This window comes from Oncorhynchus mykiss, chromosome 9, assembly GCF_057628025.1.
Source record: "Oncorhynchus mykiss isolate SJ-2025 chromosome 9, ASM5762802v1, whole genome shotgun sequence".
NCBI classification, from domain to species: domain Eukaryota; kingdom Metazoa; phylum Chordata; class Actinopteri; order Salmoniformes; family Salmonidae; genus Oncorhynchus; species Oncorhynchus mykiss.
The window spans coordinates 63,446,391-63,474,093 of NC_143030.1; the positions used below are offsets into that span (position 1 = coordinate 63,446,391).

The 27,703-nt window shown below is 45.4% G+C and overlaps 2 protein-coding genes across 3 annotated transcripts in view; one reads left to right on the top strand and one right to left on the bottom strand.

The window, feature by feature from the left end:
- Positions 1-10,039, top strand: LOC110532474 (actin nucleation-promoting factor WAS). 2 transcript variants are annotated; one of them, XM_021616416.3, is made up of 11 exons: positions 1-329; positions 3,631-3,771; positions 3,996-4,082; positions 4,221-4,314; positions 6,110-6,145; positions 6,239-6,271; positions 7,627-7,825; positions 7,998-8,173; positions 8,361-8,890; positions 8,996-9,104; positions 9,244-10,039. In XM_021616416.3, the coding sequence occupies exons 1-11, from the start codon at positions 222-224 to the stop codon at positions 9,300-9,302; spliced, it is 1,572 nt and encodes a 523-aa protein (XP_021472091.3). In that variant the 5' UTR covers positions 1-221; the 3' UTR covers positions 9,303-10,039. The 2 variants fall into 2 exon arrangements, with proteins under 2 accessions (XP_021472091.3, XP_021472093.3); XM_021616418.3 differs by having other exon boundaries at positions 7-329; positions 7,630-7,825.
- The window catches only part of LOC110532473 (semaphorin-3F), a 22,153-nt gene continuing 4,052 nt past the window's right edge, over positions 9,603-27,703 (bottom strand). The window contains exons 3-18 of the mRNA XM_090184959.1: positions 25,250-25,410; positions 23,816-23,878; positions 23,529-23,648; positions 23,232-23,325; positions 22,979-23,098; positions 22,623-22,768; positions 22,328-22,442; positions 22,158-22,227; positions 21,802-21,946; positions 21,336-21,558; positions 21,150-21,238; positions 20,993-21,034; positions 20,633-20,790; positions 20,438-20,505; positions 20,173-20,300; positions 9,603-10,741 (exon numbers count right to left, since the gene is read on the bottom strand). Of these exons, the coding sequence (XP_090041085.1) occupies positions 10,331-10,741; positions 20,173-20,300; positions 20,438-20,505; positions 20,633-20,790; positions 20,993-21,034; positions 21,150-21,238; positions 21,336-21,558; positions 21,802-21,946; positions 22,158-22,227; positions 22,328-22,442; positions 22,623-22,768; positions 22,979-23,098; positions 23,232-23,325; positions 23,529-23,648; positions 23,816-23,878; positions 25,250-25,410 (2,153 nt within the window). The 3' untranslated portion in view covers positions 9,603-10,330. The remainder of the gene's footprint in view (positions 10,742-20,172; positions 20,301-20,437; positions 20,506-20,632; positions 20,791-20,992; positions 21,035-21,149; positions 21,239-21,335; positions 21,559-21,801; positions 21,947-22,157; positions 22,228-22,327; positions 22,443-22,622; positions 22,769-22,978; positions 23,099-23,231; positions 23,326-23,528; positions 23,649-23,815; positions 23,879-25,249; positions 25,411-27,703) is intronic.

Below are 27,703 nucleotides of genomic sequence, written 5' to 3' on the forward strand. Positions count from 1 at the left end.
ATGATCAGCATTATGAGCGAGAGAAAGGGGGGAAAAAAAATTGTGGTTGTCCATTTCCTGCTCTGAATCTTGGTGTGCATGTAACACATTGTAGAAGGCAGAAGAGAAACCATCTGCACCATTTCAACTTGTTATTCTAACAGTCAGTGCCTGTTTGAGGAAGAGGACAGAGGCACGTCAATGCTCCGTTTTGATACTACGTAGATATTCTGAGAGGGACTATGAGTCGGGGATCTAAGTCTAAAGGAGTTCAGGAGTTCAGTCCCAGCTCTCTGCTGAGTCCACAGGAGAATGAGAGGCTGGAAGACCTGCTGGGGAGGAGGTGTGCTGTAAGTCTTTCCTGGGGATGAGGGAGGGGAGGGGATGGCTGGTATGTAGACTGGGAGACTTGGTGTTTGGATGGTAGGTACTTGGTAGGTCTATGTAGGAAACTATCTGGTTGATGTTTGGCATGGAGGAGACCTGGTTGGATGGTGTGTGGCTATTTGGTATGTAGGTGTATTTTAGGCAGGTTGGTGCGGTAGTAGCACATGTCTAAGTGTTAAATAGCAACCAAATAAATAAAGGTTATTCTGGCATATTCTGTGTTTTAAATATAGCCTTTTATTAAACAAGGTCCATGTATACAGTAAGATATGATTGGGCAAATGTATGGTTGCCACTGCTTCAGTCTCATCATTATTGTTTCACTTTTATATAAATGACTGAATTAACCCCTTCAACTGTGGCTCTGATGTGTTTTATTTAGTGTATGGCAATTTCATTAGATGTCATCTAGATATTTGGCAACTTTAAAAGTAATATCTATTGTTAGAAATTCAAACAATTAAACATTTTGCATGTACATCAAGAGTCTCTACACAATGACTTTTAAACGGGCATGAGTGAATGACAGGAAATTGTGGTGTAAACCACTTCCTCTGGTAACAGAATTAGAGGCAGCAGTTTGTACACTCAGTGTATGAAACATTAAGAACACCCAGTGGTGTAAAGTGTTTCATTTTTACCCGTATTTAACTAGGCAAGTCAGTTAAGAACAAATTCTTATTTACACTGACGGCCTACACCAGCCAATGCTGGGCCAATTGTGCACCACCCTAAGGGACTCCCAATCATGACCAGGTGTGATACAGCCTGGATTCAAGCCAGGGTGTCTGTAGTGACACCTCTATCACTGAGATGCAGTGCCTTAGACCACTGCGCCACCTGAGAGCCCCAAAGTAAAAACACTTTTAAGTACTACTTAAGTAGCTTTTATGGGTATCTGTATTTTACTTTACTATTTATATTTTTGACAACTTTTACTTTTACTTTTACCAAAATAAATGTATGTACTTTTTACTCCTTACGTTTTCCCTGATACCCAAAAGTACTCATTACATTTGGAATGCTTAGCTGGACAGGAAAATTGTCTAATTCATGCACTTATCAAGAGAACATCCCCGGTCATCCCTACTGCCTCTGATCTGGCAGTCTCACTAAACACAAATGCTTTGTTTCTTAATTGTGTCTGAGTGTTGAACTGTGCCCCTGACTATCTGTAAATGTAAAAAACAAGAAAATCGTGTCATCTGGTTTGCTTAAAATAAGAAATTTTAAATCATTTATACTTTTACTAATGAGACTTAAGTACATTTAAAACCAAATACTTGTAGACTTTTACTCAAGTAGTATTTCACTCTGTGACTTTCACTTTTACTTGTCATTTTCAGTATTTTACTTTTACTTAAGTATGAAAATTGGGTACTTTTTCCACCACTGAGAACACCTGCTCCATGACAGACTGACCAGGTGAAAGCTATGATCCCTTATTGATGTCACTTGTTAAATTCCTTTCAATCAGTGTAGGTAAAGGGGAGGAAACAGGTTAAAGAATGATTTTTAAGCCTTGAGACAATTGAGACATGGATTTTGTACGTGTGCCATTCAGAGGGTGAATGGGCAAGACAAAATATTTAAGTGCCTTTGAACGGGGTATGGTAGTAGGTGCCAGGCGCACCGGTTTGTGTAAAGAACTGTAACGCTGCCGGGTTTTTCACGCTCAACAGTTCCCTGTGTGTATCAAGAATGGTACACCAACATAAGGACATCCAGCCAACTGAGCCAACTGTGGGAAGCATTGGAGTCAACATGTGCCAGCATCCCTGTGGAATGCTTTCGACACCTTGTAGAGTCCATGCCCTGACACTTTTAGGATGTTCTGAAGGCATTAGAAAGGTGTTCTTAATGTTTTGTATGCTCAGTGTATGTGCAGTCTGCTTTCTTTTGACATACCAACTTCCTGGTTTCTGAGGTAGGCCTAAGCCTGCAGTGGTAGTTGACAAGTCTAACAAAATATTATTCCCACCACAGAGAATGTGATGTCATTATTGGGGGCAGGTCTTTGCTATGAAAACTACCCAATAACTTTCCAAACCACTGAGTACCTGCTGCTTAAAGCACTCATCACAGGTAACTTAGGTCTGACAGAGGTCAGACACTTTCCGTTGGACTGGTACAGTCCATTCCGGATAAAGACTTCCGATTGTCCTAAATGTTTGAACTTAACCTGAGCACACACACACTATCTACAGTAAGTAGAACAAGTATGTATTTGAATTCACTTGAATAGAGTTTGCACTTTTCTGATGTGCACTTATCAAGCCAACATACATAGAAACTATACTGTACAAAAATATAAAAGCCACCTGTCAAGTGTTGGTCCCATGTTTCGTGAACTGAAATAAAAGTTCCCAGAAATGTTCCATATGCACAAAAAACGTATTTCTTTCAAAAAACATTTTTTTGCATTTTTGTTTACATCCGTTGGTGAGCATTTCTGCTTTGCCAAGATAATCCATCCACCTGACAGGAGTGGCATATCAAGAAGCTGATTATTACACAGTACATCCAACCGCGTGTATGGCATTGTGAGGGCAAGCGGTTTGCTGATGTCAACGTTGTGAACAGAGTGCCCCATGGTAGCGGTGGGGTTACGGTATGAGCAGGCATAAGCTACGGACAACAAACATTTTATCAATGGCAATTTGAATGCACAGAGATACCGTGATGAGATCCTAAGGCCCATTGTCCTGCCATTCATCCGCCGCCATCACCTCATGTTTCGGCATGATAATGCACAGCCCCATGTCGCAAGGATCTGTACACAATTCCTGGAAGCTGAAAATGTCCCAGTTCATCCATGGCCTGCATACTCAACAGACATGTCCTCCATTGAGCATGTTTGGGATGCTCTGGATCAACGTGTATGACAGCATGTTGTAGTTCCGCCAATATCCAGCAACTTCGCACAGCCATTGAAGAGGAGTGGGACAACATTCCACAGGCCACAATCAACAGCCTGATCATCTCTATGTGAAGGAGATGTATCGCTCTGCATGAGGCAAATTGTGGTCACTTCAGATACTGACTGGTTTTCTGATCCACGGTATCTATGACCAACAGATGCATACCTGTATTCCCAGTCCTGTGAAATCCACAGATTAGAACCTAATTAATTTATTTCATTTGACTGATTTCCTTATATGAACTGTACCTCAGTAAAATCTCTGAAATTGTTGCATGTTGCGTTTATATTTATGTTCAGTATAGTTAAATGTCCTGCGTGTGCGCATGTGTGTGTGTGTATAGTCCCTGGCCACTACCGTAGCACAGCTGTACATGGCCCTGCCCCACAGTCCCACCTGCTGGAGCCTGCAGCAAACTGGGGTGGCCTGCTTCGTCAAGGACAACCATCGCCGTTCCTACTTCATACGCCTCTTCGATGTCAAGGTAACAGGAACATACACTGTCAGTCACAATGATGGAAAATATTAATCAATCAATCAAATGTAGTTATAAAGCCATTTTTACATCAACAGACGTCACAAGTGCATTTACAATAACCCAGCCTAGAAAAGGATCATTTGTTGATCCACTGTTGAGAAGTTTCCAATGAAGATATGAGTTGAAGAAGTGTTGGCCTTTCAGTTATATTAACAGTTGGCTTTTCCCAGAAAGGACAGCTGATCTGGGAGCAGGAGCTCTATAACCAAATGGTCTATCACTGTGCCCGGCCATTCTTCCATACCTTCGCTGCAGATGTAAGCAAGCGTATCTTCCTCTACATTAATATGCCATGGATACTCATGATGATGGCTTGACTGTAAATCCTAAGATGAGTGATTTTACTTTTGTCTTTTCATGAGCCTATCCAAATGTTTCTCTCCAATCCAATGCAGGACTGCCAAGTGGGGCTGAACTTTGCAGATGAACAGGAGGCTGAAACCTTCCTTAGTGCAGTTGATGAGAAGATCAACCAGAGAAACCGTCAAGGTCAGGGTCATTTGTTATAGAATCAAAGACAGAAAATTGTGTTGAGTTTTTTGGTATAGGATTGACATGACATCAGACTGTATATTAGGCTACCATGTTCTCCATGTCTGGTTACTGGTGAACTGTCCCACTGGGCACAGTTGGTTCAATGTAATTTCATTGAAATGATGTGTGAACAACGTTGATTCAACCAGCGTGTGCCCAGTGGGGTGTTGTTTGTATTTGAGTCATACAGTGCATTCGGGAAGTATTTAGAGCTAAATCCTCATAGACCTACACCCCACAGTGACAACGCAAAAACAGGTTTTTAGAAAATAACGAAATATACATTTACACAAGTATTCAAACCCTTCACTCAGTACTTTTTTGAAGCACCTTTGGCAGCGATTACAGTCCTGAGTCTTATTGGGTATGACGCTACAAGCTTGGCACACCTGTATTTGGGGAGTTTCTCCCATTATTGTCTGCAGATCCTCTCAAGCTCTGTCAGGTTGGATGGGGAGTGTCGCTGCACAGCTATTTTCAGGTCTCTCCATTTTCATGCTCTGGCTAGGCTACACAAGGACATTCAGAGACTTGTCCCGAAGCCACTCCTGCATTGTCTTGGCTGTGTGATTAGGGTCGTTGTCCTCTTGGAAGGTGAACCTTCACCCCAGTCTGAGGTCGTGAGCGCTCTGGAGCAGGTTTTCATCAAAGATCTCTCTGTACTTTGGTCTGTTTATTATTCCCTTGATCCTGACTAGTCTCCCAGTCCCTGTCGCTGAAAAACATTCCCACAGCATGATGCTACCACAACCATGCTTCACCGTAGGGATGGTATTGGCCAAGTGATGAGCGGTGCCTGGTTTCCTCCAGACGTGACGCTTGGCATTCAGGCCAAAGAGTTCAATCTTGGTTTCATCAGACTAGATAATCTTGTTTCTCATGGTCTAAGAGTCCTTCAGGTGCCTTATGGCAAACTCCAAGTGGCTGTCACGTGCCTTCCGTCTGGCCACTCTATCATAAAGGCCTGATTGGTGGAGTGCTTTAGAGATGGTTGTCCTTCTGGAAGGTTCTCCCATCTCTACAGAAGAGTTCTGGAGCTCTGTCAGAGTGACCATCGGGTACTTGGTCACATCCCTTTCTCCCCCGATTGCTCAGTTTGGCCGGGCGGCCAGCTCTAGGAAGAGTTTTGATGGTTCCAAACTTCTTCCATTTAAGAATGATGGAGGCCACTGTGATCTTGGGGACCTTCAATGCTGCAGAAATATTTTGGTACCCCAAATCTGTGCCTCGACACAGTCCTGTCTCAGAGCTCTATAGATTAATTCGACCTCATGGCTTGGTTTCTGCTCTGACATGCATTGTCAACTGTGGGACCTTAGGTGTGTGCCTTTTCAAATGATGTCCAATCAATTGAATTTACCACAGGTGGACTCCAATCAAGTTGTAGAAACATCTCAAGGATGATCAATGGAAACAGGATGCACCTGAGCTCAATTTCAAAAAACCTGTTTTCACTTTGTCATTATGGGGTATTGTGTGCAGATTGATGAGGGAAAAAAGTATTTCATCAATTTTAGAATAAGGCTGTAACATAACAAAATATAGAAAAATTGAAGGGGTCTGAATACTTTCCTAATGCACCTTATTTGAACTAATATATCTCTGACACTGGAAAACATAACAGATATTAACAGTAATGTGCGGTTCCATGGAGGGTAGCTGTGGCATTTCAAAGTAAAGGTTGTGGTGAAGATGTGTAGATATGATCTCAACTGGCATCCTCTTGTTCCTCCTTCCTTCCCTCTCACAGTGTCAGAGAAGAAACAGCGCCCCCTGCCTTCCAATGGTAAGACTGATTTACACTGAGGCCCTTATCTGAAGTAATCCCAAAATAACCCTTGTATTCTCCCTGAACTAATTCTGTGTGTTTTACTTACAGACGGAGGGGGACGACCTCCACTTCCTGGTAAAGGTGAGTATCCCTCATTCCATTGAATGTGTTATACCTGGGCTCCCAAGTGGCGCAGCGGTCTAACACACTGTATCGCAGTGCTAGAGGCGTCACTACAGACCGTGGTTCGTTCCCAGACTGTATCACAACTGTCTGTGATCGGGAGTCCCATAGTGCAGCGCACAATTGCCTTGTGCTGGTTAGGGTTTGGCTTGTGTAAGCCGTCATTGTGAATAATAATTTGATCTTAACTGACTGAAATAAATGTTAAATAGAAAAATTACTAAATATCTAGTTTTTCCTAGCCACCGTGCTTCTACACCTACATTGCTTGCTGTTTGGGGTTTTAGGCTGGGTTTCTGTACAGCACTTTGAGATATCAGCTGATGTACGAAGGGCTATATAAATAAATTTGATTTGATTTGATATACCGTTCAAAAGTTTGGGGTCACTTAGAAATCTCTTTATTTTTTAAAAAGAAAAGCACATTTTTTGTCCATTAAAATAACATCAAATTGATCAGAAATACAGTGTAGACATTGTTAATGTTGTAAATTACTATTGTAGCTGTGGGTACTATTTAACGAAGCTGCCAGTTGAGGACTTGTGAGGTGTCTGTTTCTCAAACTAGACACTCTAATGTACTCAGTTGTGCACCGGGGCCTCCCACTCCTCTTTCTATTCTGGTTAGAGCCAGTTTGCGCTGTTCTGTGAAGGGAGAAGTACACAGCATTGTACGAGATGTTCAGTTTCTTGGCAATTTGGAATAGCCTTCATTTCAAGAATAGACTGACGAGTTTCAGAAGAAAGGTCTTTGTTTCTGTCCATTTTGAGTCGTAATCGAACCCACAAATGCTGATGCTCCAGATACTCAACTAGTCTAAAGAAGGCCAGTTTTATTGCTTCGTTAATCAGCACAACAGTTTTCAGCTGTGTTAACATAATTGCAAAAGTGTTTTCTAGTAATCAATTAGCCTTTTAAAATGATAAACTTGGATTAGCTAACACAACGTGCCATTGGAACACAGGAGTGATGGTTGCTGATAATGGGCCTCTGTACGCCTATGTAGATATTCCATAAAAAAATCTGCTGTTTCCAGCTACAATAGTCATTTACAACATTAACAATGTCTACAATGTATTTCTGATCAATTCTATGTTATTTTAATGGACAGAAAATGTGCTTTTCTTTAAAAGAAAAATACATTTCTAAGTGACCTCAAACTGTTGAACAGTAGTATATATCTACCTCAGGCACAACAACTAACTGACCCAATATCTAAACTGTAAACATATACACTACACATCTCTGACAAGATATCTTTACCCAAGAGAGACATATCTGTGACTTATACATGTACACTTCCATTGTAAAGCAGGACCTGGCAGTCCCACTTCTCCCTCCATGGTCACCATGGACATCCAGAACCCAGACATCCAGGCTTCACGCTATCGCTCCGTCACACCTGTACCTGCCCCTGCCTTTGTCAGTAAGGGAAAGAAGGACAAGAAAAAGGACAAGAAGAAGAGCAGTAAACTTTCCAAAGCAGACATTGGAGCACCGAGTGGGTTCAAGTGAGTGGATACTAAGCGCACACATATAAGCAGGCAGTTAAATAAAGCCTTCATAATCTATCACAACACATTTAACTAAATGAAAACTTGTCATAAAATTGTTTGTCCAGGATTGTATCCAAGCGTGCCACTCATTCAGGTATATTTTCCTCTTCCTCTCGCTCCTCCTCAGACATGTGAGTCATGTGGGCTGGGACCCCAACAACCTGGACCCTGACCTGAAGAAGCTGCTGTCCTGTGCTGGGATCAGTGAGGCTGAGTTGAAGGATGAGGAGACCTCCCAACTCATCCAACAAGTCATTGAGAACTCAGGCGGCATGGAGGCAGTCAAAAAGGCCATGAACACTGGTGAGTGTCATTCTGAGTGTCTGTCTACTGGTCTAAAGTTCATCATCACTTCAGTGGATGTATTGAATTGTACTTCCCTGTAGGGTACTGTTCTGGTGTACTCTGTTATATCATTTTATTACTAAATGTAAATCAAACTATTTTTGTAATCCAAAATGTTGCTGTTTTTTCATCCCATTTCATATAGGTCCTGGGCCTCCTCAACCTCCGCCTGGTAGGCAGGGTCCTCTCCCCCCAGTACCAGGGAGCTGTTCCTCCCCTCCTGCCCCTCCTCCTCCACGAGGAGGTCGCTCTGGCCCACTGCCCCCTGTCCCAGGACAGCCAGGGCGTGGCCCGCCCCCCTCCCAGCCCCCTCCTTCACGTGGAGCCCTGCCACCTCCACCCCCGTTAGGCGGCCGAGGTGGACTCCCACCACCTCCACCCTCTGCGTCCCATAGTTCTCTTCCACCTCCCCCTCCCCCTGGTCACCATCTCTCCATGCCTGCACCTCCTCCTCCTGCTCCATCCACCCCCAGTCGAGGAGGCCCAGCACCTCCTCCACCTCCTCCTCCCCCGCCTCCCCCAGCCCAGAGCTCTGGAGACTTTCCTCCTCCTCCTCCCCCCTGTAAAGGTCCCCCACCACCTGCTCCTGCTCCTGCATCTTCAGGTGGAGGTGGAGGTGGAGGTGGAAGAGGAGCTCTGCTGGATCAGATCCGCCTGGGAAGGAAGCTCAAAAATGTAAACCCAACTTGTTCAAATACAAAAGTGTCTTTGCCAGTGAGATTGAAGTCTACATATTTCAGTTTACATTATCATTGACCTTTGACCTTTTGTGTGTCCCAGGTCACAGACAGTCCTGAGCCACCTCCGCCTGCCCAGGAAGACTCAGAGGGTATCGTAGGAGCTCTGATGATGGTCATGCAGAAGAGGAGTAAAGTCATTCACTCCTCTGGTGAGTACCTTCTCATCCTAATCTTTCATTCATTCATTCTACAAATGTGTAAATTAAAACAAATGCATTGTGGCTTGTCCTCTTGAATCTTAAAATGAATCTCTGCATAACAGATATTCATTCCTCTCTTCTGTTTCAGATGAAGGTGAAGAAGAAGGAGGGTATGATGATGAAGATGATGATGAATGGGACGACTGATAAGTGCATTCCGTACTGTATTATTTTCCACTCTGTAACCATGGACTTCAAAGTTAGGTTGATCCAGTTAGATTCAGTCTGCAGCGCTGAAGATCCATGCTCTACCGCAGATTTGTATCTCACCGTGAATGCTGGAACAATGCCTTTAAATGTCAATTGCGCCGTAGTGCGGATCTTCAGCACTATGGATTGAATCTAGCCCTTACACATGGAAAATGTACACCTGAAGAATGCTACAGATAAGGATTGTGTGAAAGGCCCAAAGGTTAAATAAATAAACAGAACGTAGGACAAAGAAGGTTAGATGGGATAATATATCTTTTTATATCTGTCGTTTGAACGTTTCCAGTGTAGGACTCATGCTGAGTATGTACATTACATTACAGTATGTTGCTCAATATCATTATAAAAGATGGTGAGGTCTTCTACACACAGTCTTCTTTCTACTTGTTCCCATTCAAATATTTGATATTACTGGAATGTAGTATTATAACTAATATTATGCACACATATGATTTCCCGTCTTAATGTTCTACATGCAGATATTGTGTGTTTTGTGCAAATATAAACAAACATAGGTCACAAAGGCGTTAGAGAGCGCAAGAGTCACCACAATTACGACATCACAAATGGTTTTAGTAGACAAATACATACATCATACCATACAATTACTATCTCTCAACGTTGAACAATAAGATGTACACATTTCCAAACTGAATAAAGAATGCAAAGACAAACGCTTTTGAATTATTATACATGAATAAACCACGGATCTATTATTATCATATGATATATACACATATCAATATATTACATTTCTATACTGAGATACTGGGTTGTGTGAGGGTGTCACCACCACCATACAAAGGGAGACGAAGCTCATGTTTGGTGTCAAACATGGATCTCTAGTCTATCATATGGAGTCTCCTGGCTGGCTAGTGTTGGAGAAGTCCAGTCCTCTATCTGCCGTGTGTCTCCTGGCTCTCTGTGTGTCTCCTGGCTGGCTAGTGTTGGAGAAGTCCAGTCCTCTATCTGCCTTGGGTTTCCTGGCTCTCTGTGTGTCTCCTGGAGGTGCGTTTGGGCTTCTGCTGCTTGAGCCCTAGCTGCTCCCAGTAAGACTGACAGTACTGGTGGATCAACTTGATTTCTGGCTGGGATGTGGTGTCTGTGAGAGGGAGGGTTGGGGGGTGCTTCAGCTGCTGAGCGTCATGTTGCCCCCCCCGCCCATTGGGAGGGCTGTTGGAGGTCATGGGGTCATCGTCAGGGGAGGTGAGGGCCACCACGATGTCTCGGTCCAGGATGCGCAGCGCCACACGGGCCACCGTGTGTTTGAAGTTGTTCTCCGTGGACAGGCAATGGTACAGACCGGCGTCTGATTGGCTGAGAGACTTCAGAAGGATTCCCTGGGGTGTCTTCAGATACTCTCTGTCCCGGTTGAGCTGAGGGGTAGGGGGGAGAGAGAGTGTTATGGTAGTGAGGGGGAGAGAGAGGGTTATGGTAGTGAGGAGGAGAGAGTGTTATAGTAGTGAGGGGGAGAGTGAGTGTTATGGTAGTGAGGGGGAGAGAGTGTTATGGTAGTGAGGGAGAGAGAGTGTTATGGTAGTGAGGGAGAGAGAGTTTTATGGTAGTGAGGGGGAGAGAGTGTTATGGTAGTGAGGGGGAGAGAGTGTTATGGTAGTGAGGGAGAGAGAGTGTTATGGTAGTGAGGGAGAGAGAGTTTTATGGTAGTGAGGGGGAGAGAGTGTTATGGTAGTGAGGGGGGGAGAGTGTTATGGTAGTGAGGGGGAGAGAGTGTTATGGTAGTGAGGGGGAGAGAGTGTTGTGGTAGTGAGGGGGAGAGAGTGTTATGGTAGTGAGGGGGAGAGAGTGTTATGGTAGTGAGGGAGAGAGAGTGTTATGGTAGTGAGGGGGAGAGAGTGTTATCGTAGTGAGGGGGAGAGAGAGTGTTATGGTAATGAGGGAGAGAGAGTATTATGGTCATGAGGGAGAGAGAGAGTGTTATGGTAATGAGGGAGAGAGAGTGTTATGGTGGTGAGGGGGAGAGAGAGTGTTATGGTCATGAGGGAGAGAGAGAGTGTTATGGTAATGAGGGAGAGGGAGTGTTATGGTAGTGAGGGGGAGAGAGAGTGTTATGGTAGTGAGTGGCAGAGAGAGTGTTATGGTCATGAGAGAGAGAGAGTGTTATGGTAATGAGAGGGAGAGAGAGTGTTATGGTCATGAGGGAGAGAGAGAGTGTTATGGTAGTGAGTGGCAGGGAGTGTTATAGTAGTGAGGTAGAGAGAGTGTTATGGTAGTGAGAGAGAGGGAGTGTTATGGTAGTGAGGGGGAGAGAGAGTGTTATGGTAGTGAGGGGGAGAGAGAGTGGTAGTGAGGGAGAGAGAGTGTTATGGTAGTGAGGGAGAGAGAGTGTTATGGTAATGAGGGAGAGAGAGTGTTATGGTAGTGAGGGAGAGAGAGTGTTATGGTAGTGAGGGGGAGAGAGAAGGGTAGTGAGGAGGAGAGAGAGTGTTATGGTAGTGAGGGAGAGAGAGTGTTATGTTAGTGAGGGAGAGAGAGTGTTATGGTAGTGAGGGAGAGAGAGTGTTATGGTAGTGAGGGGGAGAGAGAGTGGTAGTGAGGGAGAGAGAGTGTTATGGTAGTGAGGGAGAGAGTGTTATGGTAGTGAGGGAGAGAGAGTGTTATGGTAGTGAGGGGGAGAGAGAGGGGTAGTGAGGAGGAGAGAGAGTGTTATGGTAGTGAGGGAGAGAGAGTGTTATGTTAGTGAGGGAGAGAGAGTGTTATGGTAGTGAGGGGGAGAAAGTGTTATGGTCATGAGGGAGAGAGAGAGTGTTATGGTCATGAGGGAGAGAGAGTGTTATGGTAGTGAGGGGGAGAGAGTGTTATCGTAGTGAGGGGGAGAGAGAGTGTTATGGTAATGAGGGAGAGAGAGTGTTATGGTCATGAGGGAGAGAGAGAGTGTTATGGTCATGAGGGAGAGAGAGTGTTATGGTGGTGAGGGGGAGAGAGAGTGTTATGGTCATGAGGGAGAGAGAGAGTGTTATGGTAATGAGGGAGAGGGAGTGTTATGGTAGTGAGGGGGAGAGAGAGTGTTATGGTAGTGAGTGGCAGAGAGAGTGTTATGGTCATGAGAGAGAGAGAGAGTGTTATGGTAATGAGAGGGAGAGAGAGTGTTATGGTCATGAGGGAGAGAGAGAGTGTTATGGTCATGAGGGAGAGAGAGTGTTATGGTGGTGAGGGGGAGAGAGAGTGTTATGGTCATGAGGGAGAGAGAGAGTGTTATGGTAATGAGGGAGAGGGAGTGTTATGGTAGTGAGGGGGAGAGAGAGTTATGGTAGTGAGTGGCAGAGAGAGTGTTATGGTCATGAGAGAGAGAGAGAGTGTTATGGTAATGAGAGGGAGAGAGAGTGTTATGGTCATGAGGGAGAGAGAGAGTGTTATGGTAGTGAGTGGCAGGGAGTGTTATAGTAGTGAGGTAGAGAGAGTGTTATGGTAGTGAGAGAGAGGGAGTGTTATGGTAGTGAGGGGGAGAGAGAGTGTTATGGTAGTGAGGGGGAGAGAGAGTGGTAGTGAGGGAGAGAGAGTGTTATGGTAGTGAGGGAGAGAGAGTGTTATGGTAATGAGGGAGAGAGAGTGTTATGGTAGTGAGGGGGAGAGAGAGTGGTAGTGAGGGAGAGAGAGTGTTATGGTAGTGAGGGAGAGAGAGTGTTATGGTAGTGAGGGAGAGAGAGTGTTATGGTAGTGAGGGGGAGAGAGAGGGGTAGTGAGGAGGAGAGAGAGTGTTATGGTAGTGAGGGAGAGAGAGTGTTATGTTAGTGAGGGAGAGAGAGTGTTATGGTAGTGAGGGGGAGAGAGTGTTATGGTAGTGAGGGGGAGAGAGTGTTATGGTAGTGAGGGGGAGAGAGAGTGTTATTGTAGTGAGGGGGAGAGAGAGTGTTATGGTAGTGAAGGTGTGAACAAGGTCCAAATGTGCCTCATTTGTATTTCAAAAGTGAACGACTATTGCTTTATAGATATTTTCCATTACTTGTTGATATACACAGAGTGTACAAAACATTAGGAACACCTTCCTAATATTGAGTTGCACCTCCCTTTTGCCTTCAGAACAACCTAAATTAATCGGGGCATGATCTCTACAACGTGTCGAAAGCGTTCTACAGGGATGCTGGTCCATGTTGACTCCAATGCTTCCCACAGTCAGTTGTGTACTTAACTAAAATTACTTGAAAGTACTATTGGGGTATCTGTACAGTACTTTACATTACTATTTATATTTTTTACAACTTTTAATCGTTACATTTTGAATGCTTAGCAGGACAGGAAAATGGTCCAATTCACACACTTATCAAGAGAACATCCCATGTCATCCTTACTGCCTCTGATCTGGCGGACTCACTAAACACATGCATCGTTGGTAAAGGATGTCTGAGTGTGCCCATGGCTCTCTGTAAATTCAATTAAAAACAATTAAATGGTGCAGTCTGGTTTGCTTAATATAGGGAATTTTAAACGATTTATACTTTTACTTTTCAAACTTAAGTATATTTTAGCAATTACATTTACTTTTGATACTTAAAAACAAATACTTTTAGACTTGCTCAAGTAGTATTTTACTGGGCGACTTTCAATTTGACTGGAGTCATTTTCTATGAAGGCATCTTCCCTTTTAGTGAAGTATGACCATTGGGTACTTTTTCCACCTCTGCCCACAGTTGTGTCAAGTTGGCAGGATGTCCTTTGGGTGGTGAACCATTCTTAATACACACAGTCCATAGGAGCAGACAACGGATATCAAGGATCGAGAAAGATTCTGTATGAAGGAATGGTCTAATATCTAAGATCCATCTTTGATACCTCCAGTCTCATAACGTTTTGAAAAACATCTCAGTGCAGTTATTGTTATGGTGAGTGAATGAGGACCCAAAAGCGAACTAACTTAAACAGAGCTTCTTTAATAACAAAACATAGGTAGGCTCAGATAGACCGGCAGATTCCGACAGGACAGGACAAGGTTACAGCAAACATGACGATAGTCTGGCTCAGGCATGAAACACAAACAAACAAGAATCCGACAAGGACAGGAGCAGAAACAGAGGGAGATATAGGGACCTAATCAGAGGGAAAAAGGGAACAGGTGGGGAACGGGGTGAATGGGTAGTTAGGAGGAGACAGGGAACAGCTGGGGGAAAGAAGGGGAGAAAAGGTAACCTGACACGACCAGCAGAGGGAGACAGGGTGAAGGGAAAGGACAGAGACAAGACAACATGACAGTACCCCCCCACTCACCGAGCGCCTCCTGGCGCACTCGAGGAGGAAACCTGGCGGCAACGGAGGAAATCCTCGATCAGCGCACGGTCCAGCACGTCCCGAGAGGGAACCCAACTCCTCTCCTCAGGACCGTACCCCTCCCAATCGACAAGGTACTGGTGACCACGGCCCCGAGGACGCATGTCCAAAATCCTGCGGACCCTGTAGATGGGTGCGCCTTCGACAAGGATGGGGGGGGGGGGGGGAAGACGAGCGGGGGCGCGAAGAACGGGCTTAATGCAGGAGACGTGGAAGACCGGGTGGACGCGACGAAGGTATCGCGGAAGAAGAAGTCGAACTGCGACAGGATTAATGACCCGAGAAATACGGAACGGACCAATGAACCGCGGGGTCAACTTGCGAGAAGCCGTCTTAAGGGGAAGGTTCTGAGTGGAGAGCCAAACTCTCTGACCGCGACAATATCTAGGACTCTTAGTTCTACGCTTATTAGCAGCCCTCACAGTCTGCGTCCTATAACGGCAAAGTGCAGACCTGACCCTCTTCCAGGTGCGCTCGCAACGTTGGACAAAAGCCTGAGCGGAGGGGACGCTGGACTCGGCGAACTGAGATGAGAACAGCGGAGGCTGGTACCCGAGGCTACTCTGAAAAGGAGATAGCCCGGTCGCAGACGAAGGAAGCGAGTTGTGGGCGTATTCTGCCCAGGGGAGCTGTTCTGACCAAGACGCAGGGTTGCGAAAAGAAAGACTGCGTAAGATGCGACCAATAGTCTGATTGGCCCGTTCTGCTTGACCGTTAGACTGGGGGTGAAAGCCGGAAGAGAGACTGACGGAAGCCCCAATCAAACGGCAAAACTCCCTCCAAAATTGAGACGTGAATTGCGGACCTCTGTCCGAAACGACGTCTGACGGAAGGCCATGAATTCTGAAAACATTCTCGATGATGATTTGTGCCGTCTCTTTAGCAGAAGGAAGCTTAGCAAGGGGAATGAAATGGGCCGCCTTAGAGAACCTATCGACAACCGTAAGAATAACAGTCTTCCCCGCTGACGAAGGCAGTCCGGTGACAAAATCTAAGGCGATGTGAGACCACGGTCGAGAGGGAATAGGAAGCGGCCTGAGACGGCCGGCAGGAGGAGAGTTACCGGACTTAGTCTGCGCGCAGACCGAACAAGCAGCCACGAAACGACGCGTGTCATGCTCCCGGGTGGGCCACCAAAAACGCTGGCGAATGGAAGCAAGCGTACCCCGAACGCCAGGGTGGCCGGCTAACTTGGCAGAGTGAGCCCACTGAAGAACGGCCAGACGAGTAGGAACGGGAACGAAAAGAAGGTTCCTAGGACAAGCGCGCGGCGACGGAGTGTGAGTGAGCGCTTGTTTTACCTGCCTCTCAATTCCCCAGACAGTCAACCCGACAACACGCCCCTCAGGGAGAATCCCCTCGGGGTCAGTGGAGGCTACTGAAGAACTGAAGAGACGAGACAAAGCATCAGGCTTGGTGTTCTTAGAGCCCGGACGATAAGAAATCACGAACTCGAAACGAGCGAAAAACAGCGCCCAACGCGCCTGACGCGCATTAAGTCGTTTGGCAGAACGGATGTACTCAAGGTTCCTATGGTCAGTCCAAACGACAAAAGGAACGGTCGCCCCCTCCAACCACTGTCGCCATTCGCCTAGGGCTAACCGGATGGCGAGCAGTTCGCGGTTACCCACATCATAGTTACGTTCCGACGGCGACAGGCGATGAGAAAAATACGCGCATGGGTGGACCTTGTCGTCAGAGAGGGAGCGCTGAGAAAGAATGGCTCCCACGCCCACCTCTGACGCGTCAACCTCGACAACGAACTGTCTAGAGACGTCAGGTGTAACAAGGATAGGAGCGGATGTAAAACGATTCTTGAGGAGATCAAAAGCTCCCTGGGCGGAAACGGACCACTTAAAGCACGTCTTGACAGAAGTAAGGGCTGTGAGAGGAGCGGCCACCTGACCGAAATTACGGATGAAACGACGATAGAAGTTTGCGAAGCCGAGAAAGCGCTGCAGCTCGACGCGTGACTTAGGGACGGGCCAATCAATGACAGCTTGGACTTTAGCGGGATCCATCTTAATGCCTTCAGCGGAAATAACAGAACCGAGAAATGTGACGGAGGAGGCATGAAAAGTGCACTTCTCAGCCTTCACAAAAAGACAATTCTCCAAAAGGCGCTGGAGGACACGTCGAACGTGCTGAACATGAATCTGGAGTGACGGTGAAAAAATCAGGATATCGTCAAGGTAAACGAAAACAAAGATGTTCAGCATGTCTCTCAGGACATCATTGACTAATGCCTGAAAGACAGCTGGAGCGTTAGCGAGGCCGAAAGGAAGAACCCGGTATTCAAAGTGCCCTAACGGAGTGTTAAACGCCGTCTTCCACTCGTCCCCCTCCCTGATGCGCACGAGATGGTAAGCGTTACGAAGGTCCAACTTAGTGAAAAACCTGGCTCCCTGCAGGATCTCGAAGGCTGAAGACATAAGAGGAAGCGGATAACGATTCTTAACTGTTATGTCATTCAGCCCTCGATAATCTATGCAGGGGCGCAGAGACCCGTCCTTCTTCTTGACAAAAAAAAACCCCGCTCCGGCGGGAGAGGAGGAGGGGACTATGGTACCGGCGTCAAGAGCTACAGACAAATAATCCTCGAGAGCCTTACGTTCGGGAGCCGACAGAGAGTATAGTCTACCCCGGGGGGGAGTGGTTCCCGGAAGGAGATCAATACTACAATCATACGACCGGTGTGGAGGAAGAGAGGTGGCCCTGGACCGACTGAACACCGTGCGCAGATCGTGATATTCCTCCGGCACCCCTGTCAAATCACCAGGCTCCTCCTGTGAAGAAGAGACAGAGGAAACAGGAGGGATAGCAGACATTAAACATTTCACATGACAAGAGACGTTCCAGGAGAGGATAGAATTACTAGACCAATTAATGGAAGGATTATGACAAACTAGCCAGGGATGGCCCAAAACAACAGGTGTAAAAGGTGAACGAAAAATCAAAAAAGAAATGGTTTCGCTATGATTACCAGAAACAGTGAGGGTTAAAGGTAGCGTCTCACGCTGAATCCTGGGGAGAGGACTACCATCCAGGGCGAACAAGGCCGTGGACTCCCTTAACTGTCTGAGAGGAATGTCATGTTCCCGAGCCCAGGTCTCGTCCATAAAACAGCCCTCCGCCCCAGAGTCTATTAAGGCACTGCAGGAAGCTGACGAACCGGTCCAGCGTAGATGGACCGACAAGGTAGTGCAGGATCTTGAAGGAGAGACAGGAGTAGTAGCGCTCACCAGTAGCCCTCCGCTTACTGATGAGCTCTGGCTTTTACTGGACATGAAGTGACAAAATGACCAGCAGAACCGCAATAGAGACAGAGGCGGTTGGTGATTCTCCGTTCCCTCTCCTTAGTCGAGATGCGGATACCTCCCAGCTGCATAGGCTCAGCTCCCGAGCCGGCAGAGGAAGATGGTAGTGATGCGGAGAGGGGGGCAACGGAGAACGCGAGCTCCTTTCCACGAGCTCGGTGACGCAGATCAACCCGTCGCTCAATGCGAATAGCGAGTTCAATCAGGGAATCCACGCTGGAAGGGACCTCCCGGGAGAGAATCTCATCCTTTACCTCTGCGCGGAGACCCTCCAGAAAACGAGCGAGCAAAGCCGGCTCGTTCCAGCCACTGGAGGCAGCAAGAGTGCGAAACTCAATAGAGTAGTCTGTTATGGATCGATTACCTTGACATAGGGAAGACAGGGCCCTGGAAGCCTCCTCCCCAAAAACAGATCGATCAAAAACCCGTATCATCTCCTCCTTAAAGTCCTGATACTGGTTAGTACACTCAGCCCTTGCCTCCCAGATTGCCGTGCCCCACTCACGAGCCCGTCCAATAAGGAGAGATATGACGTAGGCGACACGAGCAGTGCTCCTGGAGTAAGTGTTGGGCTGGAGAGAAAACACAATATCACACTGGGTGAGGAACGAGCGGCATTCAGTGGGCTCCCCAGAGTAACACGGCGGGTTATTGATTCTGGGCTCCGGAGATTCGAAAGCCCTGGAAGTGGCCGGTGGATCGAGGCGGAGATGGTGAACCTGTTCTGTGAGGTTGGAGACTTGGGTGGCCAGGGTCTCAACGGCATGTCGAGCAGCAGACACTTCCTGCTCGTGTCTGCCTAGCATCGCTCCCTGGATCCCGACGGCTGAGTGGAGAGGATCCGAAGTCGCTGGGTCCATTCTTGGTCGGATTCTTCTGTTATGGTGAGTGAATGAGGACCCAAAAGCGAACTAACTTAAACAGAGCTTCTTTAATAACAAAACATAGGTAGGCTCAGATAGACCGGCAGATTCCGACAGGACAGGACAAGGTTACAGCAAACATGACGATAGTCTGGCTCAGGCATGAAACACAAACAAACAAGAATCCGACAAGGACAGGAGCAGAAACAGAGGGAGATATAGGGACCTAATCAGAGGGAAAAAGGGAACAGGTGGGGAACGGGGTGAATGGGTAGTTAGGAGGAGACAGGGAACAGCTGGGGGAAAGAAGGGGAGAAAAGGTAACCTGACACGACCAGCAGAGGGAGACAGGGTGAAGGGAAAGGACAGAGACAAGACAACATGACAGTTATCCTCGAGAGGTGAGGTACTGAAAGATATTGAAAACAGGGGTGTCAAAAATGTTGACCCGTATCTTTTTGAGAGAAAAAAAATCTCTCTCTGTGAGCAATTATATTAGTACAAAATAATATAATCCCCCCCCCCCAAAAAAAATAGCTTACAATATACACTGAGTGTACAAACATTAAGAACACCTGCTCTTTCCATGACAAACTGTCCAGGGGAATCCAGAGAAAAGCTATGATCCCTTATTGATGTCCCTTAAATCTGTTAAATCCACAGTGTAGATGAAGGGGAGGAGACGGGTTAAATAAGGATTTTTAAGCATTGAGACATTGTGTATGGGTGCCATTCAGAGGGTGAACGGGGAAGACAAAAATATTTAAAGTCCCTTTAAATGGGGTGCGGTAGGTGCCAGGCACACCGGTTTGTGTCAAGAACTGCAACACTGCTGGATTTTTCAGGCTCAACAGGTTCCCGTGTGTATCAGGAATGGTCCACCACCCAAAGGACATCTAGCCAACTGGACACAACTGTGGACATGGGCCAGCATCCCTGTGGAACGTTTTTGACACCTTGTGTTGAGCGTGAAAAACCTGGCAGCGTTGCAGTTCTTGACACACTCAAACTGGTGGGCCTGGCACCTACTAGCATACCCCATTTCAAGGCGCTTAAATATTTTGTCTTACCCATTCATCCTCTGAATGGCACACATACACAATCCATGTCACAATTGTCTGCAACTGCAACGCTGCTGGGTTTTTCACACTCTACAGTTTCCTGTGGGTTTCAAGAATGGACCACCAACCAACCAAAAGACATCCAGCCAACTTAACATAACTGTTGAAATGGGGTGGCGGTGGTGCATCTCAATATTAGGAAGGTGCTCCTAATGTTTGGTATACTCAGTGTAATACTGGTTGCTTTTCAAAGAGCAGAAATAGAAACCTGTCTTTTCTTCCTTACCACTTTCCTTCTTCCTCCCCTTTGATAGAGCCACTTGACTGTGGCCTGAGGAGAACGAGACTGACACTCCAGAAATGTACTGCTCCCCTCCACACCAAATTGGACTGTCTCTCTCAGACGCTTTTCCACTGAAGGAAGGGAGGATGTTCGGAGGAGGGTGGAGGGAGATTATTTTAAATGCCAGTTTCTTGCACATTTTTTAAATTATTAAATTATTTTAATGTGTGTCACTCTGAATTCTGAAGATTAAAGTGTCTTGACAAACCTTTGGCATTGAAGCCCCTGCACTGTCGCAGTGGATCCCCATGTTTCACATCCTGCCTTCGGCTCCTCCTGGATAACAGAGAGAGAGAGCAGGGTTCAAGTACAGACACAGTAAAGAAGACGTATAATGTATCATGTCACCCCTTCCACTGTTATTTGCTAGATGACGTGTTGTGGTGTGTGTTGTGGTCCTGACCTCTTGGTGGCGGGGGTGAAAGCGGAGCAGCTCTCCCCATCCCAGGCGCAGTAAGGGTCCCGTGCCAGACAGCAGTCGGAGCAGGCCCTCCCGTACACCCCACAGCGGTGGAGAGACACCTGAGTTAGCCCCGCCTCTGATGACACATACAGCTGTTGCTATAATGACAATGAAAACAAGAGGTCAGTATCAACAATATCTCTCTAGTATTTCCTTTTTATTAACAAAGAGAGAGTTTGGGGGGATTGGAAATGAGGCAGACATTTACGTTGATAGAAGCCACAATCTATCTGCAATAGTAAAGCTGATCTAACCCCTAAAAAAATGTACAAATAAAAGGAAATCAAGAGTTCAGATTACCCTTTTAGATGATATCTTCATTGTTTTGACAGCAGCATGTGTCTGTAATTAAATGTAATGTCTCACATCAGGATCTACAGAGCACAACCATTGAATGAATGTCCAAGGACAGTGGTTGGAGACTTTTGCTATATTTGGATAATCATTATAGGCATACCCTGAAAACCTCCACTTCCTCCAGGGTGAGCTCCTCCATGGTGCTCGGGTCCTTAGGTAAAACTATGACCTTTTGGACAGTGCCACGATCTGGAACAAGAATTTGGACAAAATACAAAATGTGAAATTCGAACAAGCAATGAAGTCCTTCAGTCAGCCAATTGCCCTGGGACGGAGAGCCTCTCACCTGTGCCCAGGAAGAGCACCTCGTATCGACCGTCTACGGCGTCCACCTGGTCCACCACCAGGGCTGTGAAGCGGTAGTCCACACCAGTCCTCACCACCAGGGGGCGACGGTGGATAGGGTACACAGGGTGGTACATGAGGGGATGGGCTCGCATAAAGTTCACTGCCTCGTCTGAGAAGTCCTTAGAGGTACGAATACCTGGAGTAAATGTTCCTCCTGGACACTAGGGGGAGTAAGAGAGGGGTTGTATATTTTTGAGTAACAAAAAGAGAAAGAGAGGGAGAGAAGGGGTTGACAGAAGAAGGTCAGCCATGGCTGGAGGCGTACAGAGTAGAGGGGGAGGAAGGAGAAGTGTACTGGGAGAGAGAGAGAGAGAGAGAGCGAGAGAGAGAGAGAGCGAGAGAGAGAGAGAGAATTTGTGTGTAATGTATTGATTGGTTGCAGTGAGTAACAGGTCTAAACATACTGTGCCAGGGCGAGGGTAGGGAATCTTGCCCGTGTAAACTGTCCACTGGTAGTTATGACCATGTTTGTGGGAGAAGGGTCCATTGAAGACGTTGCGGATGTCAGCCATGGAGTACACGCAGACTGCTGAACCCTTGAACACAGATCTGGGAGAGAAAGAAGGGAGAAAGAGAGAATGAGGAATCCAGTAAGCATCAACCAGGGAAGTGGAGGAAAGAGGAGAGAGGTAAACCTACAGCTGCTATATGAAAGTACAAAACCACGAAGCAGTGACAGCAGGAAGGGTATAGACAGAAGGGGAATGGAGAAAGGGGAAGTATAAAAGGTGATGTAAGAAGGATATAATGGTGACCTTACCCAGCAGTAGTGAACAGGGCATAGATCACAGGGTTGCGTTCATCTTGCGTGGGCTGGATGAAAACATCCCCTGGAAGACAGAAAATTACCTTCCTGCAGATGAGAGACTCAGACCCATAGACTAATAATAACTAATGATCTAGTAAATCTTTCATTGAGGTCTGTCTCACTCAGTTCATCAAATGAGGTCTCCACCCCATCCTCTCCGATCACAGAGCAGATGAGGCGGGCTTTCAGGAAGCTGGTCCATCTGTTGACCAGGGACTTCTGACCCCCTTCGTCATCCTGGGATGAGGGAAGAGAAGGAAAGGAAGTAACATAAAAGTGAGGTAAAGAGTTAAGGGAAGTGTATCACGGTATTATACATATTTTTACCTCTAAGCATTGAGCCATAAATGATCCACTATGACTGCCATTCAGAATATGTTTATGTCTGGAGGAGAGTATGAACATTTGAACTCTCACCAGACACACTCGTCCCACTCTGGCCAGGACACTGGGGCTGGACCCTCCCCCTGCATCCAAACTCTTCTCCCGGAAGAAGAAGTAGAGTTTGTCATCATTCCTCTCTGCACTGTCAGGTATCTGTTGAATCTGAATAAACACAGGCTCTGAGAGAGAGAGAGAGAGAGAGAGAGGGAGAGAGAGAGAGAGGTGTGAGTGATGAAAGAAAGAGAAACTTGCAGTTGTTCTCAGAATTCATTACCAGCAGTTTGCCAATTATTCTTATATATGTATCCGGCTAGAAGGACCATAAAACAACACCTCTTTCGGAGTCCATCCTTACAAAGTGGTGCTCTTTTTCAGGTGTAGTAACTCACCATTGAGCCACCTGGAGTCATACTGCTCTGTCCTGACTGCTGTTCTGCCCCCCATGGTCCTGAAGAGGGCTGGGTCTGTCCCCATGAAGTCTACATGAACACCTGCATACAGATTCCCATCTGCAGAGGAGAAGGAGAGAGAGGAGGGGAGAGGTGGAGAGGAGAGGTTAGGAAGAAGTGAAAGTGAGAGGACCTGTTGTTTTTGGTTTTGGGAAGTCTACTAAGTGTATTCATAAGTGAGGTGAAATCGTACTGATAAGAGCAGCAATGTTCTCCTGGAAAGGATCATAGGAACATTTGCCCTTCCCTGATTCTAGAAATCCAGGAACCAGTCTGAACACATAATCCTGGAAAGAGAGGGACCAGAAAAGCCAGATAAGGATCAAATGTAATAAAATGACAAAAGCATATAGACAAATAGAGCTCAGATCTGTGGCCTAGTTTTGAGTACTAGAGTGTTTAGTAATCTGGGCTGCTGGGCCTAAATATACACAGATATGCTGCAGTTGAATGTCATTTAGAATGATTTTGGGCATATTGAACCTTTCACCTCTGCCTTCCAGCCTCTGTTGATGAAGGTGCAGATGGGTTGGTAGGCTCCGGTCCCACAGGTGTACAGGTGGGTGCGGTTCCATGGCTCTATCATACGCACAAAATTTGCACACTCACCCTGGTGTGTGTACACAGATATGGGAATGTTATCAATTGTTGTTGAATGAAAAAAAACAAGGCTATCTCTTTCAAAACTGTGAAATAGACCCATGAAAGTGGGACATCATTAGTTCATCCTGTAAGGAGAGAGGCCAGGGGTCTTTCACAAAGACAAGTTATTCTCACCTGTCCTCCTTTTCCTGTCATCCGACACTCCCCTTTTCTCTTGTCAGAGGCTGGCCAATGGATCTGTCAGGGAAAGACCACAAAGCTACAAATGATACCACACACAGTAAAATAGCATTTTACTTGAGGTCTCTTTACTACCACATTAAATTACCACATTAAACTACCACATTAAACTACCACATTTTACTACCACATTAAACTACCACATTTTACTACCACATTAAATTACCACATTAAACTACCACATTAAACTACCACATTTTACTACCACATTAAACTACCACATTAAACTACCACATTTTACTACCACATTAAACTACCACATTTTACTACCACATTAAACTACCACATTAAACTACCACATTAAATTACCACATTAAATTACCACATTAAACTACCACATTTTACTACCACATTTTACTACCACATTAAACTACCACATTGTTCTACCACATTTAACTTCCACATGAAACTACCATATTTTACAACCACATTTTACTACCACATTAAACGACCACATTTTACTACCACATTAAACTTTCACATTAAACTACCACATTTTACTACCACATTAAACTTTCACATTAAACTACCACATTTTACTACCACATTGTTCTACCACATTTAACTTCCACATGAAACTACCATATTTTACTACCACATTTTACTACCACATTAAACTACACATTTTTCTACCACATTAAACTACCACATTTTACTACCACATTAAACTACCACATTAAACTACCACATTTTAGTACCACATTAAATTACCACATTAAACTACACATAAACTACCACATTTTACTACCACATTTAACTTTCACATGAAACTACCACATTTTACTACCACATTAAATTACCACATTTTACTTCCACATTTGACTACCCCATTAAACTAGTACATTAAACTTCCACATCTTACTACCACATTAAATTACCACATTAAACTACCACATTTTACTACCACATTAAACTACACATTAAACTACCACATTTTACTACGCCATTAAACTACCCCATTAAACTACCACATTTTACTACCCCATTAAATGACCAAATTAAACTATGACATTTTACTACCACATTTTACTACCACATTAAGCTACCACATTTTACTACCCCATTAAACTACCACATTTTACTACCACATTAAATGACCACATTAAACTACCGCATTTTACTACCACATTAAACTACCACATTTTACTACCACATTAAACTACCACATTAAACAACCACATTTTACTACCACATTAAATTACCACATTAAACTACCACATTTACTACCACATTAAACTACCACATTTTACTACCATATTAAACTACCACACTAAACTACCGCTTTAAACTACCACATTAAACTACCACATTTTACCACCACATTAAACTTTCATAAAGGAGAGTTGTGTTTATGTGTGTTCTTCTTACAATGAGTGGCTCCTTGTTGACGTTGTGCATGTCCAGGGCCACCAGGTACTCCCTGCTGCCCAGGTAGAGACGGCCCTGGTCCTGATCCATCAGCAGGATGCGGTAGTCACTGGTGTTGAAGGAGAAGGAGAAGGGCCGCGCTGCTCTGGTGTCCAACAACTCTGGGGAGGAGAGAGACCCACCAGCCCACACACACGCATAGACGCACACATGCATAGACACACGCACACAGAGACACAAACTTAGTGTAAATCATATGTAAAATAAATTCTGTAGCAAGAGAATGGTACAATTGTAATATCCAGCAGGGGGAGCCATAACTTCTTTCTGCTTATTTCTTTGAATCTGTCACATGACATTTCCCTGATAATGACCACAAGTGCTTCATTTTTCACTCTCAGCAGCACTTACTGAACATAGACTAACACCATCCTCAAAGTAACAGAAAATGTGTGAATGGCTCAATGTAGCTCATCTCAGGACGTATTCCAGAAGCTTTTAAGAATGAAATATTTGATGTGTTCCAAGCTTCTGATTGAGTTTGTGGCATTGACTGAATGTACCGTGCCACTTTGTGGTTGTTATTGCAGGTCTCTGAGGACACAGTCAGATGAACTGTAAGTAAATGCTTTAAATCAGGTCTGTTCTTCATTCACCTCTCCCCGTATCAGGTCCTCATAATGACTGCTTTTACTGGAGCTGCCCGCTTGGCCAGGTCTCCCTTATAAAATAAGTATCTTGACCTTAACGGGTGGTATCTGGATAAATAAAGGTGAAATAAAACTGACCTATGTAAAATAGCTTTCAAACTTTTAAGTGCTATGATGTAATTACTAAGTAGGGTACAAAACACAGATATCCCCATGTGGGACAGATGATAAATGGCATTTGGCATAGGTTTGTGAACAAACATCAGCATGAAGTACACATATACTGTTTTAGCCTGGCCGGAGTAAGGACATCTGTGTTTACATCAAAGTGCTCTGCCGTCTTCCTTTGAGGTGACTGTTTGTCTGAATACTGTTAACAGGATGCAGTCAATGTGCTGCTAAAATAAGCTGCTGCGCAATCGGATCTGCACAGGATAACAAGCATCTCTGGCAAACCTCCGTCCACTTCATCCACCGGGGAAAAGTGGACTGACAGCCTAGGCTAAAACTAGAAACGCCACACCCCTGGGCCCCTACATGGCTGCTCTCATCCTCTCCGTCATAAACAACGTCAGTTGGCACTATCTGATAAACAAACACATAATTTGTCATCATACCGCATTTGATTCAGGTAAACCAGTTCCAGACATGAAAGACATAAGAAAAATGTCCAGATCACACCATTTTTGTGTAATGTACAGTGAGTATACAAAACAGTAAGAACACCTGCTCTTTCCATGACATAGACTGACCAAGTGAATCCAGGTGAAAGATATGATCCCTTATTGTGATGCCACCTTTTAAATCCACTTCAAGAGTAGATGAAGGGGAGGAGACAAGTTAAAGAAACTATTTTAAGCCTTGAGACAACTGAGACATGGACTGTGTATGTGTACCATTCAGAGAGTGAATAGGTAAGACAAAATATTTAAATGCCTTTGAACAGGGTATGGTAGTTGGTGCCAGGCGCACCAGTTTGAGTGTGTCAAGAACTGCAACGCTGCTGGGTTTTTCATGCTCAACAGTTTCCCGTGTGTATCAAGAATGGTCCACCAACCAAAGGACATCTAGCCAACTTGATACAACTGTAGGAAACTTTGTCGTCAACATGGACCAGCATCCCTGTGGAAGGCTTTCAACACCTTGTAGAGTCCATGCCCTGACAAATTGAGGTTGTTCTGAGGGCAAAAGGAGGGGTGCAACTCAATATTAGAAAGGTGTTCTTAATGTTTTGTACACTCAGTGTAAGTAAGGAAAAGTGAGGCTTTAAATCATTGTCTCCATAATGCAGAAGACAACTTAAAACCCATATCCATACTCTAGGTCACTGGAATAACCTTTATTTAGTCCCTTCCTCTGACACAGTTCCCATCAACCAGGAAACATGAAGAGCATAGTCCCATCCACTTGGGAGCCAGGCCCAGCTAATCAGAATGACTTTTTCCCCATAAAAGAGCTTTATTACAGACAGAAATACTCCTCAGTTTCATTAGCTGTCCAGGTGGCTGGTCTCAGACAATCCCGCAGGTGAATAATCTCGATGTGGAGGTCCTGGATTGGTGTGGTTGCAAGTGGTCTGAGGTTGTGAGGCTGGTTGGACATACTCCCAAGTTCTCTAAAACAATGTTGGAGGTGGCTTATGGTAGAGAAATGAACATTAAATTCTTCGGCAACAGCTCTGGTGGACATTCCTGGAGTCAGCACGCTCCCTAAATACTTGAGACATCAGTGGCATTGTGTTGTGTGACAAAACTGCACATTTTAGAGTGGTCTTTTATTGTCCCCCAGCACAAGGTGCACCTGT